General features: G+C 40.7%; 1 protein-coding gene across 2 annotated transcripts; it reads right to left on the bottom strand.

The window, feature by feature from the left end:
- Positions 1 to 1,322: 1,322 nt before the first annotated feature.
- LOC119728201 (zinc finger protein 62 homolog) lies at positions 1,323 to 19,213 on the bottom strand. 2 transcript variants are annotated; one of them, XM_038200329.1, is made up of 3 exons: positions 18,967 to 19,213; positions 6,389 to 6,455; positions 1,323 to 6,180 (listed from the first exon to the last, which is right to left on the bottom strand). In XM_038200329.1, the coding sequence occupies exon 3, from the start codon at positions 6,078 to 6,080 to the stop codon at positions 1,743 to 1,745; it is 4,338 nt and encodes a 1,445-aa protein (XP_038056257.1). In that variant the 5' UTR covers positions 6,081 to 6,180; positions 6,389 to 6,455; positions 18,967 to 19,213; the 3' UTR covers positions 1,323 to 1,742. The 2 variants fall into 2 exon arrangements, with proteins under 2 accessions (XP_038056257.1, XP_038056258.1); XM_038200330.1 differs by lacking the exon at positions 18,967 to 19,213 and adding an exon at positions 18,575 to 18,941.
- Between the last annotated feature and the right edge of the window lie 1,407 nt (positions 19,214 to 20,620).

Here is a 20,620-nt window from a genome sequence, read left to right as displayed (position 1 = left end):
GTTACTGTAATTTTATCTAATCAAAAGTGTAAAACGTTTGTGGAATTTAGGAGTATGCTAACCTACATCAATTAACATTGGATTCACAACAAACTCACACCACAAGAGATGTAGTTAAACGGTGTCAACTAAAAATATAAACGATGTATATTACAAGATTTTCAGAACTACTACCGATTAATTTAGCATCAAAATATGTCAAAAGTACTTCCATATATGCATTTCTGTGCCAAATCAGTAAAAGCCCTCTCAATAAAATACATTTGAACATGTACATGCTTGACTCATAATTTTGTATAATAAGAATCTATCAAACGAAGGTGTGTCTGAAGTGATTTTACATTATCAAAGCACGTGGGCAGTGGAAAATGTTCATTTATTTTGTAAACTCTTTATGTTCACTCATCATTTTCATGCAGTTCAAAGGAATAAATACGTTTTGCATGAAATATGCGTCATTGTACAAACATCATTTCCAAACTCTGATATTTTGAAAAGTATGAAAACCTACCTATACGAGGAAGCGTTTGGTTAAGTTTAATATTGCTTGTATTGTGCATGCAATTTAACTTAATTCAGAATGCGACTTTCAGATACTTTTTTGCGGCATGAGCGCCGCTTGCGGCGGATACAGGTGCTTTAATATATAACAGTTATATGACAATTATGTATGTACACTCTGAAATGTGTCTGGTGTTCGCATTACTTTTTTAACAATAAGAACAATACATGTAATGCTTTCAGGTTACATACTTTTTGTTACAAAAAGACATACTTTTTGTTACAAAAAGACAATAGGTATTTAAAGGTAGAGTCCATCATTTGCAGCCATCCGAAAAGTAACTGGCGTAATTATTGTTGAAAAACTAACTTGGTTGAAAGATAGTAAGGAGACTAAACTCCCTGTGAAATTATTCTTTCTGGGAAGCTGTCATTTTGAAGTAATCAACGAAAGAAGGCATTTCCAACGGTGATTCTTAAGAAGCACCGTAGGAAAATTTAAATTAGTAGTTCGTTTTGTTATTCAGCGCAGCGCGCACAAGTATTCGAACGACGCACACGCGCGCGCGGTTGTTATAATTCGTCGGATCAGTGCGCGACGTCGCGTATAGTTGCAATTCAAAACAATTCAAAACATGATTCAGCAACTTTTGATTTGAAATTGAGATCTTAGAATGCTGTTTTTCTCGGAATGTACAGCTGAAGCTTAGCTGAAACTTCATCAGGTTAGTTGCTCAGTATCCTTCATTAGATTTTGAACTCTTTTGTTGCTTCAAACGAACAAAATGCACAAATTACAAATGATGGACTCTACCTTTAAATAACCACAATGAGCGCACGAGGAAGGACAGATCAATGCGAACGCAAATAACGTGGAACAGCTGAGCATCTTGAGCACGAAAGATCAATTTGTCGCGTCGCTTGTATAGTCCGCCGAATCTCAGTTTATTATACGTTTTCATAGGCTTTTCATTACTCATCGAGTGGGCACAGTTCCTTTTCAAACATGCAATGCGATACGATAATAGATGGCGTTTCCGGTGGCATAAAGTGTACCTTTGATATTTCATCACATCGCAGAAAAGACAACCACAAAAGAGGCAGACACTATACCTGTGTTTAAGCCATCTTCTTGAATGTGCATTAATTGATAAAGTTTGCAGTGGATAGTCCTAGATCTGTTAGAACTCCCTATAATTCACTGAGGATGAACCGGGCCCGTATGATGCTTCATCCACTGCTTAAGATTGTACCTCCTTACCGGTTGTATCATCTTCTAATCTGCAAGATTTTTCATGTCTTATCAAACTAGAGCTGCATGAGAACCTCGCCGTGCATCCCTTACACTCGTAAGGTTTCTCCTTCGTGTGGATGCGCTCGTGAATTCTGACATAGCCTCCACTGGCGAACCCCTTGTTACAATAGCTACACCGGAAGGGCTTCAGACCATCGTGGGTCAAGGAGTGAAGTTTCAGCGAGTAACTTCGTGCGAAGCTCTTGCCACAAGTTTTACACATATATGGTTTTTCTCCAGTGTGCGTGCGTTCGTGAATGACGCAGTCCTTTCGTGTCCAGAAACCCCAACCGCAGTAGACGCACTTATGTGGCTTTGTTTGCGGAGTCTGGCTTTTGAATCGCCTAGCCTCCGATTGCTCCGAATGCGATCCTGGCTTCGAAGGTTCTTGAATCAAGATACCACTGGCTCCTGAGAGTGCATCTGGGATACTAACACAGGCAGGAATTTCGCTTGTTGTACGCATGGCTGCAGAGCCACTTGTTGGATGATGAGACACGTGGCTCTCTACGTGCTTTTTTAGAGCCTTTTTGGAGCTGAAGCATCTGGTGCATTGTCGACACTTGTACTGTGTCTCGCTTGCGTGCATCATTAAATGCAACTTTAGCGCATACCCATGAGAGAAGCTCTTGTGACAGACTCGACATGTTACAACAGCATGTTTGGCTCCTGTTTGTCTTCTCTTAGTGGAAACAGATGATGTGGACTTCGGGTTCTCAACGGATTTCAATTTGGTTGTCACAAGTTTCGAATCCCTGACACCAACTTCATGTGGTTGGAAATTGTCGGCATGCGTTTCTGCTGTAACAACAGAAAGATCTGTGGCTGTGGATTCATTGCTCGGAAGATCTTCATCAACAGTCGATGATGAACTGAGCCACACTGGCTGCAATTTGCCGGGTTCTTTTTCACTGCATGGTTGTTGCTTAGGTTCCATGTCTGCATGACTTTTTTCCAAGTGCGCTTTGAGCTTGTCCATGGTCTTGAATCTCTGAGCACATAAGCTGCACGGGAAACCGCAGGATCTTTGATGGAATTCCAGTTGTTCTTTCTTGTGAAAAATCTCTTTGCAATTGCTGCAAGACAATCTATTCTTCCCTGTTTTGCGGATCATTCTCCTGTGTCTGCACTGGTGGCGCCTGAAGATGCTCGAACCGCTAAACTGCCAGCCACAATAAGTGCATCGATATCGCTTTGTTAGACCCCTCATCCTAGGGTCACTCCAAGTACTAGAATTTGACAAGCACATCGATTCACCTGCATCAGTTGGTCTTGGTCTCGGTTCCTGTTGTTTGAAAAAGAAAGGTCCCGAAGGAACTTGAAGGTACTCAAGATCAATGTTCTCATTGAGCCCTTCTTTTTCGTCCGCAGTTGTGTGTGTCGCTGCAGCAGTCTTTAACCATGCATTGGATGATTTACACTCTTTCGAAGCCTCATGCCCGGCTAAAGAAATGTTCGTTCTGATGCTTTCGCCGAAGCCTTGATAAACGTAGGGGAGTTCATTGGTGTGAGTCAGCCGATGCGCCTTGAGCGACTGAATACGGGACAGTTTCTTGCCGCATATGTTGCAGGTATACGGCTTGTAACCCGTATGGGTATTTTCATGCTGTTGCCAGTCTTTCTTGTTTCGGAACCGTTTATCACAAAAACTGCATTTGAACTTGAGTCTATGAAGCGCCAACCACTTGTCAATGTCTGTAGCGGTCGACTGGTTCAATTGCTGTTCTTGTTTGGATAAGTACTTGACGATTACATCTTCTGGATCTGCTTTGTCAGATATCAAATTGTCTCTCTGGTATTCCGGTTGTTCGGAGGGTACAGAATGATTTGAAATCGCAAGTGTTCTATCCACCATCTTATCCCCCAAGAATTTTGAAACAATCTCGCTCACAACCTTACCATGGGCACCTCGAATATGGCACTCGAGATCATCCAGTTCCTTGTGTATCATTTGGCAAATACAACACGTGTGACTCAGGACCAGGGAATGGTAGTGTCTCTGGTGAGATAGAAGGCTACTTCTGTTTTGGAAAGTCTGTGTGCAGTATTCACAGGCAACGGTATTTTCCCCTGAATGTGTCAGCATGTGTTTCTTGAGGGAATGGAGTCGGGAAAGTTTCTTTCCGCACAGTTTACATGAATACGGTTTGAAGCCAGTATGTGTGTATTCATGTTGGCGCCAGTCTCTCTTATCCCTAAATCTCTGAGTGCAGTAAGTGCAGTTGAACCGGAAAGGGCGCCTGTAGATGTTTCGTGGAACGTTGACGTCCTCGTGCGTCACTTTGCGTTGAGCATCGCCCTCATGTGACACAACGATGTTCTGGGTCACATGGCCAGTCTCCACCTCTGCCCAGTCAAGATGAACCTCGCCTCTCGCTCGGGGGTCGTATCCAAAGGGATAACACTCGGTAAACAGCTCAGGATTTCTTTTCTGATGAGCCTGCAGATGCCTGGCCAAAGCGCTTTCCTGTTGAAAGATTTCCTGGCAAATTTTACACTTGAATTTCTTATTCCTTGCGTGGGTCAGCTCGTGGGACCTCTGTCCACTGCGGTCCCGGAAAGTTGCATTGCAATATGAGCAAGGGTACGGCTTGCTGCCTGTATGGCTCATCATGTGCATTTTGAGTGAATGTTGACGTGATAGTCTCTTCCCGCAGACTTTACACTCGTACGGTTTGAAACCAGTGTGAGTGTTCTGGTGTTCACGGCAATCTTTCTTATCGTGGAAAGCCTTGTCGCAGTATTGGCATGAGAATCTTGCTTCTCGCCAACGCCTTGGACCAGAAATAAGCTTGTTATATTTATCAATCAAAATTTGTCGATCCTTCTCTTGTAGTTCTTCAGACGTAGACGGCAAGTCCATAACACTCAGCTCGGGTTGAAGGTTGTCTTGTGACTGAAAAGACTTAATACCAGGTCCGCTTGGAAGTTCACTTGCAGATGTTGAACTAGAGTTTTCGTCGTGTTGAGCTGCTGGTTTAGGAGAGATATCATGTGCCCTATAACCTGGCTCTTCTTTGGGAGGAATGGCGAGCTCAGAGTCAGCGAAAGAAAGGCTGATGGGGTACAGTGCGGTCTTCGCAGTTCCAACTTCGTCTGAGGCACCAAGCGGGAAGTAGCATCTTGCGAACATAACGGGGTCGCTATTGAGGTGTTCTCTCTGGTGATCTCTGAAATCAGCAATCCGTTTGAAGCTCTTTGGGCACATGGTGCATCTGTGCTTGTGCACCATAGCGTGCACCTTGTTGTGCAACCGGAGACTGTTAGCACTGGTGAAGCTTTTACTGCAGTGCGGGCAGGAATAGGGCCGATCGCCTGCGTGAGACCTCATGTGAAGCTTCAAGGTGTGGCTGCGAGAGAAGCTCTTGCAGCACTCCTTGCAGTAGTAGGGTTTGTGGCCGGTATGCGTCCACTCATGCTGATTCTTATCCTTCTTATCCCAGAATCCCCAGCCGCAAAACTGGCAGGTGAAGCGAATCCCTCGCTTACCGCCGCCAAGGGGTGTCTCTGAGAAATTAGCAAATTGTTTGTGATTCCTATCCACAGCTGTCTCCTTAAGGTGTTTTGTATTTGATGTGTTGCCGGTGTCCGAGTTTTTAAAACTACCTGCCTGTCCACTTACAGATGGAGATGAAACAGACGACTGAGCTGTCATAGTTACGGCACCGTTATGTGGAGATGACTCCTTAGTTTGGTGGCTGACTTCTGCCTTCTCGGCAGTTTCAACATGGGTGGTGGTTTTAGCCTGCATCTGTTCTTTATGAGCGTTTTTACAATGTGTGACGTAACTACGCATGCTTCCAAAGCTCTTCGAACACTTGTCGCAGTTGATGCAAGCTGCACTCTCTTGGTCGTGTACTTTCTTGTGCTGGTTTAGTGAGTGAACCCGTGAGAATCGTTTGTCGCATTCAGAGCATGCATATGGTTTCTCCCCTGTGTGTGTTCGGACGTGGTGTATCATGTCCTTCTTCAGGATGAACCGCCAGCCGCAGTACTCGCACGCGAAGGGTTTGAGAACCATCTCAGGCTGGCCGAACGCCACAGTCTCACCGGCAAGATTCGCATTTCCGTTGCGTGCTGTTGAGGTCTTACTGCGCATGTGTTCATGCCATCTCCTGTGGTCTTCAATATATGTCTCATTGTGGAACTGGAATCCGCACTCTTGGCACGTGGAGGTTCCAAACATGCCTGAAACGTTGTCTCCATCAGGGACAGTTTCATCCACAGGTTCAGTCTTAATCGTGGGGTAGTCAGTGGAAGACGTGGTTTTGAAGAAGAAAGCCATAGCTATATGAAGGCTACTTTGTGTGGTCTCTTTGGCTATTTGTTCTTCTTATGTAGGACAATCAACACGGGACAACTCACCACATCACGCCGTTTCTATCCTGTAAGGACCAAAAGATAACAAAATCAGGAGCAATGAGAAAATCAGATACTATTTGGAAGTTTTGTTTTGATTCTAATCAAACGAAAAGCAAACAAAACAAAACAAGTTGACTGTCTTGGCATGTAAAACGGCATGTGAAAAAAATAGACTTCTGGAATACTTAGCAAGTTTGGATTTAGGAATAAGTCAATAAAACGCAAACTTACCTGTCGAGGTAATCCAATGAATAGGCGTTTAAGACAAAACCATCTGAATATCTTCTGACGTGCAAATCTGCGAAAATGAAAATAAAAAAACGGCAAATGAAAGCATATTTTTTTAAAAATTAATGCAAAAGTCCACAATTTTACATTCCCAAATCACACGTATATGCCTACTTTTAAATTTGGACAGGTTTCAAAGAAATTAAAGTGACTGAAGACGAAGTCAGCAAAAACGATTCCCCAAGTAAGGAAATGACCTCCTAATTGGTAGCACTATCTTACAAGGCTCAACAACTATGTAAAGCGGCTGTTTCATGCACGGGACTCAATAAATTAAGTGATTTTGATATGTTACTTTTTAATCGTTGATAATCACCAGTGTTGTAGTCGAGACCGGATAGTCCGAGACCGAGACCAAGACCGAGACCTGAAGTTGCGAGACCGAGACCAGCCCCTTCAAGGCGGACCGAGACCGAGACCGAAATGGTCCGAGACCGAGACCGAGACCGAGACCGAGACCGCGGATAATAAATAACAATAATCTAAATAAACAACAAGACACTAATTACAGCTGAACAGTCTGTCCGTGAGATGTTGATGTTCATGGGGATGTGAAGGAAGTGATTGAAAGTTAGGAATCACTTGTACCTGCTTAATTGTGTCATGCGAGTGCTCTTCGTGTTTGCTTTATGCCATAAATTACAACATGGCAACAGAATTTGTTATTGTCACAATCAATTAAAAAAAAATGGAAACAACCTAATTTAAAGAAGGGGAAAACCTTATTTGATGAACTCCATATATTTTTGCCACTTTTTTAAAAATATATATTTTTTTAAATATTGTTTAACTACTATAAAGTGTAAATCTGATGAAGAAACTCTAACTTAGGAGTACGACAATTTGTACTAGTTTTTGCAAAACTTGATCATGTTGAAACTTGACAAAAGTAAAAAGTTAAAGGTGGATGTTTCATCTGTTATAGAAACTCGGACCCTAAACTCCACAGCCACCCCTTGGTTTCAGCAATGACCACTTGCAACTTTAATTTTACATTGGACCTCCTTGTAAACCTGATTCGAAAAAAAATTGGAGCAAGAAAATATTGATTTATATTTTAAAATTTTAGTCATGGAATATAGATTTGTACAAGTATGTAGACCAAAAAATTGAGAGATGGTAGCCAGATATGGATTGGTCTGCCCCCCCCCCCATCCCTCTTTGTGATTCTCCTTCCAACCCTGCATGTTTGTAAGTCCCCTATCTGTTTGTTTCTTGTTCCTCTATCATTTACCTCTGAAGAAGGCCTGGCTAAGGATGAAATGTAATGCCACTTTATTTTTGTTTAATGTCAATAACGTTACATATACTATAGAAGATTGATGAACCATATTTGCCTGATCTATCATCGTCATTAGCCTATTGGAGAATATGGCCGACACAATAGAAGGGCGCTGTCACAAACTGAATGTGGTGGGCGAGATGTACTTTTAGGATTCATGGCTCAGTGCGCACGCCTCTCTGTGTTTTGTACCGTGCCAGCGTATCGCCCGCATCGGCTACTTTGCTGGGCAATTTACTTGAATATTTTAGTGATTAACAAGTACGACATATTGCCAATATATTAATAGTTTATTGTGATGGCCGTAAACATCATATAGCGATCAATGGAACACAATTCTTCTCGACTCATGCAAATGCAATTGACATTTAGGAAGGAGACGAGGCAGGCAATTAGACTCTATTTTTGTGTGACCATGGTAGTAGCTCAATTTGTGTTTATCACAGATGAAAAGATGAATACATGGCGAGTAAAAAAGAAAGTGACCGTATGATAAAAAAAAATGGCACGCTCCATTTTGTAAAAAATATAATTGGGATAAAGAACATGTTATTGAGTAGTAACTGTGAACATTTCACGTAATTTGCATACTCTATTCCCAAGTCGTGTCTATATTCCCAAGTCGTGTCTTTAATAAAGAGATCACAAAATTCAGCTGTCCACCACTAATACCAATTTAACGGTCTACGAATTAACGAATATCCATTAATAAATATAATGAAAAAAACAAAACGTTTTCCCGCCTCCACGAATAAAGGAAAAATTGAAAAGGAAAATAGAAAAAAAATCACCAATATTTCTAGGGAAAAAGAGTTGGATTGTTCCCCATATTCAAAAAATAATAAATAATAAAATAAAAATAATGTTTCAGTCTTGATTCATAAGATTTAAATCTCAGTTGTATTTGGAATCAATGAGGATGGCTATAAAGTGTTTGTTTCAACAGATCATCCCACAATAAAAACGAGAAATAAGAAGAGGAGCAATGGTTATTGGACTATGCCTCACTCACTAGAAAGTGAAGAGAGACATGTCCATTAGCATCACACTGCAGTCACATTTGCCCTAAACTGATTCTTTACTTAACCCTTAAAGGGCCGGGGGCGGAATCCGCCCCCCTCACTTTTTGGCTGGTCTCGACTCGAAACCAACCAAAGTATCGAGGCCAAAGGGGACCGAGACCGAGACCAAGACCGAGACCACAGCTCCCGAGACCGAGACCGAGACCGGCAAAAAGTGGTCTCGAGACCGAGACCGAGACCGGTCTCGAGACCTACAACACTGATAATCACACAGATCGAAGACCTCACAAGACTTAGTGTTACACATTGCATGACAGTAGAAAGATAGGTTCACTTAATCATACATCCGGGTCCCGCACAATTCAGCACTCTTAAAGGCATACACATGTATATGATCATTTTCTTTTCATGTTCGTTTCCAATAATAACACCAGTCAAATACCAAAGAAAACAGTTCATGCACGGGACTAGATAAATTAAGTATCCTGTTGAATTTCAGCTCAGTGAATATTATTATCTTTTCAAGGAAAGAGTGAAAAACCTTGTACAACTTTTTGATCACGAAACACGATTTCGTCCATAGAACTCTGAATTTCCAAAATTCAGTCAATGGACTCAGCGTTGGAAATTACGTTCAGTACGATCTTTAATCCCAGTCAGCTATTTGATAATAAAAACTATCGATGAAGTTGGACAGGAAAAATAGTCATTTGAAAAAAGGACATATACAGCAGGATTGGAACCAGGGATCTTGCAATCCCTAGCTCATCTCGTTATCCACTAGTCTACTGTGGCAGCTCGACGACTGCTGTTCTTTTCGTAATGGGCCCATGCCTAAATTGAAGAAAAACAAATCAATCCATATCAATTTGACATCATGTATTCGCAGAAAAATGGGAAGCTAATGTTCATTCATGAGGGGAAAAATGACGTCACATCATTGTTATTTTTAATCAGTTACTTTTATTATGTAACTGACTAAATTATAACAATTACGTGACGTCATTTTCTTTTCTCGTGAATGAATACAATGTTTCTGTTTTAACAAATTCTGCGAATGCATGACGTCTAATTGATATGGATTTCATTTTTCTGTTCAATTTAGGCATAATAATAATAATAATACTGAACATTTATATAGCGCTCTAACTGTCATAGAAAGTACCACAGCGCTTTACACAAAAATTGACGAAAGTCCAAAAAAACACACCAGAAAACAGAACAAGAAATAAACCACATTCAAAATACATGAGTAAGTAATAACATATCAATTAAACAGATCAGTTAAACAGATCAATTAAACAGATGGGTTTTCAGGGATTTGTTGAATGTTGCTAGTGAGCTAGAGTGGCAGATGATGTAGGGTAAATTGTTCCAGAGTTTTGGGGCAGCAGCGTGGAAGCTTTTCTCTCCAGTGGAAGTGCGAGTTTTTGGTACATGGAGTAATCATGTAATAATTTTTATGCATGGGCATAAAAATGAATCCACAACATGAAAACCGTTTTCATGCTCAACCTCATTTTGAAATATACCTGAAGAGTACAATTTTTCAAAAATGAAGATGTAGAAAGTCTTTCGTTCAAGCAATAATGAAGCATTCCTATAGGGTGTTAATAGGTTAATACACTCAGGAGCATGCCGTTCGTGGCGCACTCCTTGTGTATTATACATAATTTATGGGCTACTTCTGTGATAAATGCAAATGATGCTAATACATGCCTTTAAATCGATGGACTACTGAACAGCAACAAATTTTTCAGCGCTCGCTCCATATATAGTCTTGAGATCTCAGATACAATAAAGAAACGGACATGAAAACCACTGCAGTGGCGTAACTGGAGGTGTGCGCCCCAACTCCTTAGGATTTGAAGAAGCCAAAGAGAGCTTACATGTTTATTTAAAACCAACTGAGTGCCCCTGCCATGAGTCCACCCTTCACATATGGGACCATAGTTACGCCAATGACGTAAACCTTGAATGTGGATCGACTTCGAATTTAATATAGCTCTATGCTTCGAATCTACAAGCTGCAGTCGCCTTATTGTCAAAAGTAAAATAATAGCAGGTCACTCGAACCAGTGACTTTTAGTACCTTTTGGTGAAGTATTTAACTGGGCTGTAACACTATTGCAGGAAATTGGACGTATAGGCCCTACACAATAGTATATAGCTTCAACAGGTTACGGTATCTCAAAAACGGAAAAAGTAGGAAATACTCCACCGACAGCAAGACGGTCATCATGTGCATTACTTAATAACATTCCGTAGACACATCAACCTATAAGATGTACTGTATGTTTTTCTCCAAACGAATATTCAACTTGTTTGTTTTTTATTTAAATGAAAAACAAAACCTAAGATGTTTATATTTTGTGCATAGTGCACCTGCAACGGGTTCGTTTCTGCGCAAAACCAATATAAAAGTATAGCCCATGGGCTTTACTTTTTGATTGCTTTTGCACAGACACGGATCCGTTGAACGAGTACAAGTAATTAACTTTGTGAAGTAATTATTCCCAATAACCAAAGTGGGCTGATTTTCCGTTCGATGTCTCATTCAAAAGTGGCTAACTTGTGTATAGCTAGAAAAATAGCCGTTCCTTTCGGTGTGAAACTCGAAACCAGCACGGGCAATACCGGTACTTCTCTCGGTCTAAAGTCCCTACGCATTTAGGGCCCATACAGGGCAATATTGTGATCGGTTGATCCATGCACTACGTAAAAATTTAAATTAAAGCACACCGAAAGGGAATTTCTATATATCCAAAAGAAAATTTTTGCAGCCCTCTTTAGCATTAATATACAGGGTGAGGTAAAAAAAAAACCACGAAACCCAAATGTTGGGACCATTGTTTTATTGAAGTTCTGCATGTAGCATTTTCAAAATCTAGGATATGAAAGCCCAATTCATAAGCTTTCTTTTAGTACAAGAATCATTCAAATTACTCATGTACTTTCCAAATCACGGAATTTTAAACACAACCACCGTTTTAAGGTTCTGTCAACGGATCACAAAAAAGTTTAGTGTTCTTTCAGCAAAACGATATTATTAATATTATAAGATTGAACATTAACAAGCAAAAAATAGATGTACATGTATACATAAAATGCTAACGCAAATGAGCAAAACAGCAAATAATGAATTGACGATGGTCAATTTACAAACAAGTCGTCACCGTTTTCACGAAGAGCCACATATGTCAAAAATTACCAATTTTTCGATTTCGATTTTTTTCAATATTTTGCTTTAAAACAATGTACTTAACCATTTTGACATGTTTTTGTAAGCAAAACATCATTAATTTCCAAGTTACATTAATGTTGCAAGGGGCCAAAATCTCGATAAATGAATTTTGCGTTTACACGAAGAGCCACATACATTTTGGCCCTTTGAACGCGTACAAAACCCATTGCACGGAAATACGTAAAAGTAGGTCAAATGAGATTTGCGTTTTCACGAAGAGCCACATATCTTTGTTACATTTTCAGCTGCGCGCGCGTACTCACGCGCGCCTATGGAAATACACATTGAACAGAAAGGGCCAATATGTCGGAAACCTGAATTTGCGTTTTCACGAAGAGCCACATAAAAAAATTATCTTTACTAATTAACTGCTGAATTAAGTCTTATTACTGGGTTCATGTTAAAATTCAGCTCACACAGAATAGTGTGATGGTTTCCTTGCTTAACAAAGTTTTTGCAAAGTGGTATTTTTTGCAGTTTTAAAATATGAGAAACTTCTTTTGCGATTATCTCGAAAACACTTTTTCTTCAAAATCGACATAATTATGTGGCTCTTCGTGAAAACGGTGACGAAGTACAATTTTTGGCTGAATAACTATCTTTCGTTTGCATTAGGCCAAAAAAAAAAAGTCTCCGGTTTCTGGTATGCGCGCGCGTCGCCATAGCCATGCGCGTCGGCAAAATGAAAAAGTTTTTTTTCAATGAAAGATGATGTCCCAAAACCGCCAAATTCACTGGTTTGACTGGAATCCTGCTGCTGCACAATTTTAACGTGTTTTTAGATGGGGTTATGATCGAGAATAAACTTTATGTGGCTTCTCTGGACTCCCATGTATTTGCACTAAGTCTAGTCGGGCACCATTTGCAGTCATCAGCCGACATTTGAGGCAAAAAAATCAGGTAAAAAAAAAAAAAAGGCCGCGTCGCCGCACCACTTTTTGGGCAAGCTCCATACCAGAAACCGGAGACTTATTTTTTTTTTGGCCTTAGTTCTGGCTATATAGCGCTACTGCATGCCTTTGTGATTATAGTCTCCCCTTGATCGACTCATGCCTTGCACTGTTGTAGTCGAGACTGGATAGCCCGAGACCGAGACCAAGACCGAGACCTGAAATTGCGAGACCGAGACCGAGACCGAGACCAGCCCCTCCAGGGCGGACCGAGACCGAAATGGTCCGAGACCGAGACCGAGACCGAGACCGCGGATAATAAATAACAATAATCTAAATAAAAAAAACAAGACACTAATTACAGGTAAACAGTCTGTCCTTGAGATGATGATGTGATGGGGATGTGAAGGAAGTGATTGAAAGCTAGGAATCACTTGTACCTGCTTAATTGTGTCATGCGAGTGCTCTTCATGTTTGCTTCATACCATAAATTACAACATGGCAACATAATTTGTTATTGTCACAATCAATTTTTAAAAAATGGAAACAACCGAATTTAAAGAAGGGGAAAACCTAATTTGATGAACTCCATATATTGTTGCCACTTTTTTAAAAACATATTTTTTTAAATATAATATTGTTTAACTACTGTAAAGTGTCAACCTGATGAAGAGACTCAAACTTAGGAGTACGACAATTTGCACTAGTTTTTTTGCAATGTTGAAACTTGACAAAAGTAAAAAGTTAAAGGTGGATGTTTCATCTGTTATACGAACTAAACTGTTACAGGACCCTAAACTCCACAGCCACCCATTGGTTTCAGCAATGACTACCAACGGATATTTAAAAGCAGCTTGAATTTTACATTAGATCTCCTTGTAAACCTGATTCCAAAAAAATTGGAGCAAGAAAATATTGATTTATTTTTAAAAATTTCAGTCATGGAATATAGACTTGTACATGTAGACCCAAAAATTGAGAGGTGGTAGCCAGAGAGGCCTGGCTTAGGCTGAAATGTAATGCCACTTTATTTGTGTATAATGTCAATACCATTACATATACTGTAGAAGATCGATGAACCATATTTGCCTGATCTATCTTCTGTTAATCTGCCCGCCGTCATCATCGCCATTAGCCTATTGGAGAATATGGCCGACACAATAGAAGGGCGCTGTCACAAACTGAATGTGGTGGGCGAGATGTACATGTACTTTTAGGATTCATGGCTGCGTGACGTGCGCACGCCTATTTTGTGTTTTGTACCAGCGTATGCCCGCATCGGCTACTATGCCGGGCGATTTACTTAAATATTTTAGTAATTTACAAGTACATGTACAACATAATGCCAATATTTCATTCGTTTATTGTGATGGCCGTAAACAGCATTTAGCGATTAATAGAACAAAAGTCTTCTCGACTCATGCAAACGCAATTGACATTTAGAAAGGAGACAAGGCAGGCAATTAGACTCTATTTTTGTGTGACTATGGCAGTAGCTCAATTTGTGTTTATCACAGATGAAAAGATGAATACATGGCGAGTCAAAAAGAAAGTGACAGTATGATAAAAAAAAAGAAATGGCACCCTCCATTTCATAAAAAAAAGGTTGAGATAAAGAAAATGTTATTGAGTAGTAACTCTGAAAATTTCACGTAATTTGCATTCTCTATTCCGAAGTCGTGTCTATTTTAATAAAGAGATCACAAAATGAAGCTGTCCACCACTAATAGCAATTTAACGGTCTACGAACTGATGAATATCCATAAATAAATATAATGAGAAAAAAAAATGTTTTCCCACCACCATCACGAACAAAGGAAAAATTGAAAAGGAAAATAGAAAAAATCACCAATATTTCTGGGGAAAAAGAGTTGAATTGTTTCCCATATTCAAAACAAAAAATCTGACGGTAAGAATAATGTTTCAATCTTGATTCATAAGATTTTAATCCCAGTTGTATTTGGAATCAATGAGGATGGCTATAAAGTGCTTGTTTCAACAAACCATCCCACAATAAAAACGAAAAATAAGAACGAAAAGCAATGGTTGTTGGACTATGCGTCACTCACAAAGTGAAGAGAGACATTCTATTAGCATCACACTGCAGTCACATTTGCCCTCAACTGATTCTTTATTTAATCCTAAACTGGGGCCGAGGCGGAATCCGCCCCCTCACTTTTTGGCCGGTCTCGACGCGAGACCAGCCAAAATATCGAGACCAAAGGGGACCGAGACCGAGACCAAGACCGAGACCACAGCTCCCGAGACCGAGACCGAGACCAGCAAAAAGTGGTCTCGAGACCGAGACCGGTCTCGAGACCTACAACACTGATGCCTTGTACTGGTCGCTTTAAATACAGAGTACTCCCCCAAACTGACCATTACGAGAGTCTACCTTTACTCAGAAATGATGTCATATAAAAGCTATGACTGTTTGACCCCCCCCCCGGTTGCCCCTCATTTGTCTACATTTTCCTACTTCGCCACTCTTCTTTTTCTCCTTCTTCTCGATCTCCTTGGAAACCAGAGACAAATCCGTAGGCTGCTTCAGCCCTATGCTCTGTCCAGTCCAGTCCTCCTTCTCTACCCCGGTACCCAGGCATACACAGAAGATGTCTCAGCCGTATGTTCTGAGGTAAGGTTATACCTTTTTTATGCATGCAATTGAGTTTTGAGAGTAAAAGTATTTCTCCATAAATTACAGCTGATTCACACCGGTGTGCATCCTTCTTTTCTCCGTGTTCAATCCAGGAAAGAATTCCATACACGGCCTCCACTCATATTCCATATTATAACACCTCACCCACATATTCTGTGTCTTGATTGGCCGAGAGCGAGTAACATGATACTTTCTGTTTTTGCTGTCCATCTGTGCACGGCCGAAAGTACTATACCCGTAGCAACCAAAGCACTATACCATGCAACCAAAGTACTATACCATACCACGGCGCGGAATTTGTGTGCAAATGCCAGTGTTGTCGGTCTCGAGACCGGTCTCGGTTTGCCGGTCTCGGTCTCGGGAGCTGTGGTCTCGGTCTTGGTCTCGGTCCCCTTTGGTCTCGATATTTTGGCTGGTCTCGAGTCGAGACCAGCCAAAAAGTGAGGGAGGCGGATTCCGCCCCCGGCCCTTTTAGGGTTAAGTTAAGAATCAGTTTAGGGCAAATGTGACTGCAGTGTGATGCTAATGGACATGTCTCTCTTCACTTTCTAGTGAGTGAGGCATAGTCCAATAACCATTGCTCCTCTTCTTAATATTTCTCGTTTTTAATGTGGGATGATCTGTTGAAACAAGCACTTTATAGCCATCCTCATTGATTCCAAATACAACTGAGATTTAAATCTTATAAATCAAGACTGAAACATTATTTTTACCGTCAGATTTTGTATTTTGAATATGGGGAACAATTCAACTCTTTTTCCCTAGAAATATTGGTGATTTTGTTTCTATTTTCCTTTTCAATTTTTCCTTTATTTTTTGAGGCGGGAAAACGTTTTGTTTTTTCCATTATCTTTATTAATTGATATTCATCAATTCGTAGACCGTTAAATTGGTATTAGTGGTGGACAGCTGAGTTTTGTGATCTCTTTATTAAAATAGACACGACTTGGGAATAGAGTATGCAAATTACGTGAAATGTTCACAGTTACTACTCAATAACATGTTCTTTATCCCAATTATATTTTTTACAAAATGGAGCGTGCCATTTTTTTTTTCATCATACGGTCACTTTCTTTTTGACTCGCCATGTATTCATCTTTTCATCTGTGATAAACACAAATTGAGCTACCATGCCATGGTCACACAAAAATAGAGTCTAATTGCCTGCCTCGGCTCCTTCCTAAATGTCAATTGCATTTGCATGAGTCGAGAAGAATTGTGTTCCATTAATCGCTATATGCTGTTTACGGCCATCACAATAAACTATTAATATATTGGCAATATGTCGTACTTGTTAATCACTAAAATATTCAAGTAAATTGCCGAGCAAAGTAGCTGATGCGGGCGATACGATGACACGGTACAAAACACAGAGAGGCGTGCGCACTGAGCCATGAATCCTAAAAGTACATCTCGCCCACCACATTCAGTTTGTGACAGCGCCCTTCTATTGTGTCGGCCATATTCTCCAATAGGCTAATGGCGATGATGACGGCGGGCAGATTAACAGAAGATAGATCAGGCAAATATGGTTCATCAATCTTCTATAGTATATGTAACGTTATTGACATTAAACAAAAATAAAGTGGCATTACATTTCAGCCTTCGCCAGGCCTTCTTCAGAGGTAAATGACAGAGGAACAAGAAACAAACATGTAGGGGACACACAAACATGCAGGGTTGGAAAGAGAATCACAAAGAGGGATGGGGGGGGGGGGGCAGACCAATCCATATCTGGCTACCATCTCTCAATTTTTTGGTCTACATGTACAAATCTATATTCCATGACTGAAATTTTAAAAAATAAATCAATATTTTCTTGCTCCAAATTTTTTTTCGAATCAGGTTTACAAGGAGGTCCAATGTAAAATTAAAGTTGCATTTAAATATCCGTTAGTGGTCATTGCTGAAACCAAGGGGTGGCTCTGAAGGTTAGGGTCCGAGTTCCTATAACAGATGAAACATCCACCTTTAACTTTTTACTTTTGTCAAGTTTCATCATGTTCAAGTTTTGCAAAAACTAGTACAAATTGTCGTACTCCTAAGTTAGAGTTTCTTAATCAGATTTACACTTTATAGTAGTTAAACAATATTTTTTTAATTGATTGTGACAATAACAAATTCTGTTGCCATGTTGTAATTTATGGCATGAAGCAAACACGAAGAGCACTCGCATGACACAATTAAGCAGGTACAAGTGATTCCTAACTTTCAATCACTTCCTTCACATCCCCATGAACATCAACATCTCAAGGACAGACTGTTCAGCTGTAATTAGTGTCTTGTTGTTTATTTAGATTATTGTTATTTATTATCCGCGGTCTCGGTCTCGGACCATTTCGGTCTCGGTCTCGGTCTCGGTCCGCCTTGAAGGGGCTGGTCTCGGTCTCGGTCCCGGTCTCGCAACTTCAGGTCTCGGTCTTGGTCTCGGTCTCGGACTATCCGGTCTCGACTACAACACTGGCAAATACATGCTGGTGTGCGCGCTGCGCGTTGCGCGTAGCGCGTTTTGTTCCAAAGAGAGCGCGCCGCAGAGTTGGGTTCAAACATTTCGTGAAGGGGTAGTTTGGAAGAGAGAAATACATTTCCCACCAATTTTGTATTGAAATTGAAGTTTATTTCAACTGTGTTCAGATTTAAATAATTTAAAATGTCAACACCAAGCAGAATCTGTGGGTAAAGTGTTATAAAACAAATATTGAATGCTTTATCTCGTGGTGAAGTAAAACTAGCCTCCCTCGGTGATCAAAGGGGCATTCTATTTTCCCTCGGCTTCGCCTCGGGAAAATAGAATGTCCATGGATAACATCGGGAGGCTAGTTTTACTACACCACTCGAAGCATTCAATATTTGTATAATATGACCTGAAAAGTACCAAAAGTTGTAAATCTGATGAAGAAACACTATTTTAGGAGTGCAAAAATTCGTTGATAATACTTTATAACTTTTTCTGTCATGGCACATAGACTTTGTGCAGGAGGCCGTGTATTTCCTTCAATCCCTCATCGGTCACAGCCTATGGTCACACCTACCGTAACATATTCGACAGTCGACATCAAGTCACGAGTCGTAGCGACCAGTTCTTACTTCTCCATGGTACAAGTCATGAGTCGTTCAAGGGAAGAACGACAGATATTGATAAGGTATAGTCGGACTATTCCGGCCAGATCAGGGCTTGCCACGCATCAAAACACGCCCGTCCAAACGATGGAACCATTAGAGTGTCCGGAACTGCCCCCAAACCATGCCATGCCGATATGCACACAATGGCTGGTGAAACTAGCTATCACGTTGGTCGTGCATTATGCATATGCTGTATAATTTGTGCTATCCTGTATGCAACGACGTTACACATGTGCAATCACGTACATAATTGCAGGACGTATGGCTCACAGGCATGATGCATTACAAACTACAATCCTACCTGCCCGGGCGAAATGATCAGCGTGCCCAACTACTGCAGTGTCGGAACTCTAGCTATATAGCGAGGAACAGCTAACCCTCGAAATCATCTCCAGTAGTTGGTAGAAACCCAGAGGAAGACGTTGAAATTGGGAAAGAGTGAAATCATGCCATTTCCCAGAATAGAGGCGACGTTTTGCTAGAGTTGCCCGTGTGTACGTGTGTCGTGCATGTAGCCCTGGCCAAACAAAGGCGATACGTGCCCTGCCCTGTATAATGCGCATGTGCCCCTGATGAGTAATAGACGCTTTCTCCAGCCGTAAAAAAAAAGGTTTGATGACAAACAGTCATGGGTCAACACCGGTCTAGTCCGTTTGATCCAATTAAAACGGGTACATACTATAGAATGTTCCATCGAGCTGTCGTGCACGTAATGAACTATCAATGAACTGTAAAACATGGAAAGGTGATGTACAGCCAAGCCAAAAAAAATATTCACTAGAACGATTTTAAATTCAGGTTTTAACTGCGTGTTCGGGATTAACTTTTTCCGAACTTAACCGTTTTGGGCAAAGTTAAAGTACAAATAATGTGTTGATAAAACATGATATATCCTATACTTAAGGGGAGGGGCCAAAATACGCTAATTATTAGTAGTAGATCTATTATACAGTGAGTCAAAAAGAAAGTGACCGAAGTAGAAAAAAATATTTAAAAAAATATGGTGCTCGCTCCATTTCATAAAAATAATATAGGGATAATGTACCTGTTATTTTGACTAGTAACTGTGAACATTTCATATAATTTTGCATGCTCTATTCCCAAGTTATACGTCTATTTTAATCATATGGTCACAAAATTCAGCTGTCCACCACTGATAATTAATTGTACTGATGAATACCCACTAAAATACACTGAAACACTGGACGTTTTCCCATCTGCATGAATGAACGAAAACCTGCAAAGAAAAACATACAAAAATCGCCCATATTTCAGATAAAAAAAAGAGTCGACTTGTTCCTCATTAAAAACACAAAATCTGACAGTACAAATAATGCTTCCGTCTCAGCTCAATAGCTTCCATTTTCCAATGGCATTCCGTGGATAGCTATAAAATTTTTTTTTTTTAGTAAAACCAATTTCAGGGTTTTCTTCAGATGAGCGGAAGAACATGCTCTTTTCAGACATAGGCCCTAGGCCCAACTTCAGTGCTGTATCAAATTTGATTTATTAAAAAAAACCACATTAATCCAGGTCATTTTCTCTTTAAGACCTGAAGAGTACATCTCCAGGGCAATGTCAGTGACGTAGATTTGTGTTGATGAAGGCGGGGGCCGGGGATGAAGATGGACAAAAGTCCTGAAACTCCGACGCGTGAAAAGCGTACAGTTTAGATTGGAGGGCTGATAAGCTGCTGTTCATCAGAAATGTCTCTGTAATCATACAATCACCGGCGGATTGGGGGGGGGGAGGGAGGCGCCGAACCTCCTTCCCCTCCCGAGTGTCGACCCCCACCCCACCCCTCCCCCGGCCACACACTTTACCTGTAGTTATTTCTACCGACGTCTGGAACATAATAAGCTCAACTTGCACTGGAAACGGCAAAATCGTTGTCCTGTCGGCAAAAGAGCGCCACCTATTGTCCGTGATAGTCCGTTTTGAACAGTGCCCCTAGA

This window comes from Patiria miniata, unplaced genomic scaffold (assembly GCF_015706575.1).
Source record: "Patiria miniata isolate m_02_andy unplaced genomic scaffold, ASM1570657v1 HiC_scaffold_20, whole genome shotgun sequence".
NCBI lineage: Eukaryota > Metazoa > Echinodermata > Asteroidea > Valvatida > Asterinidae > Patiria > Patiria miniata.
This window is presented reverse-complemented; position numbering and strand designations above follow the sequence as displayed.

Bases quoted from the DNA above. Each gene is read 5' to 3' on its own strand.
- LOC119728201 (XM_038200329.1), bottom strand. From the start codon at position 6,080: ATGGCTTTCTTCTTCAAAACCACGTCTTCCACTGACTACCCCACGATT.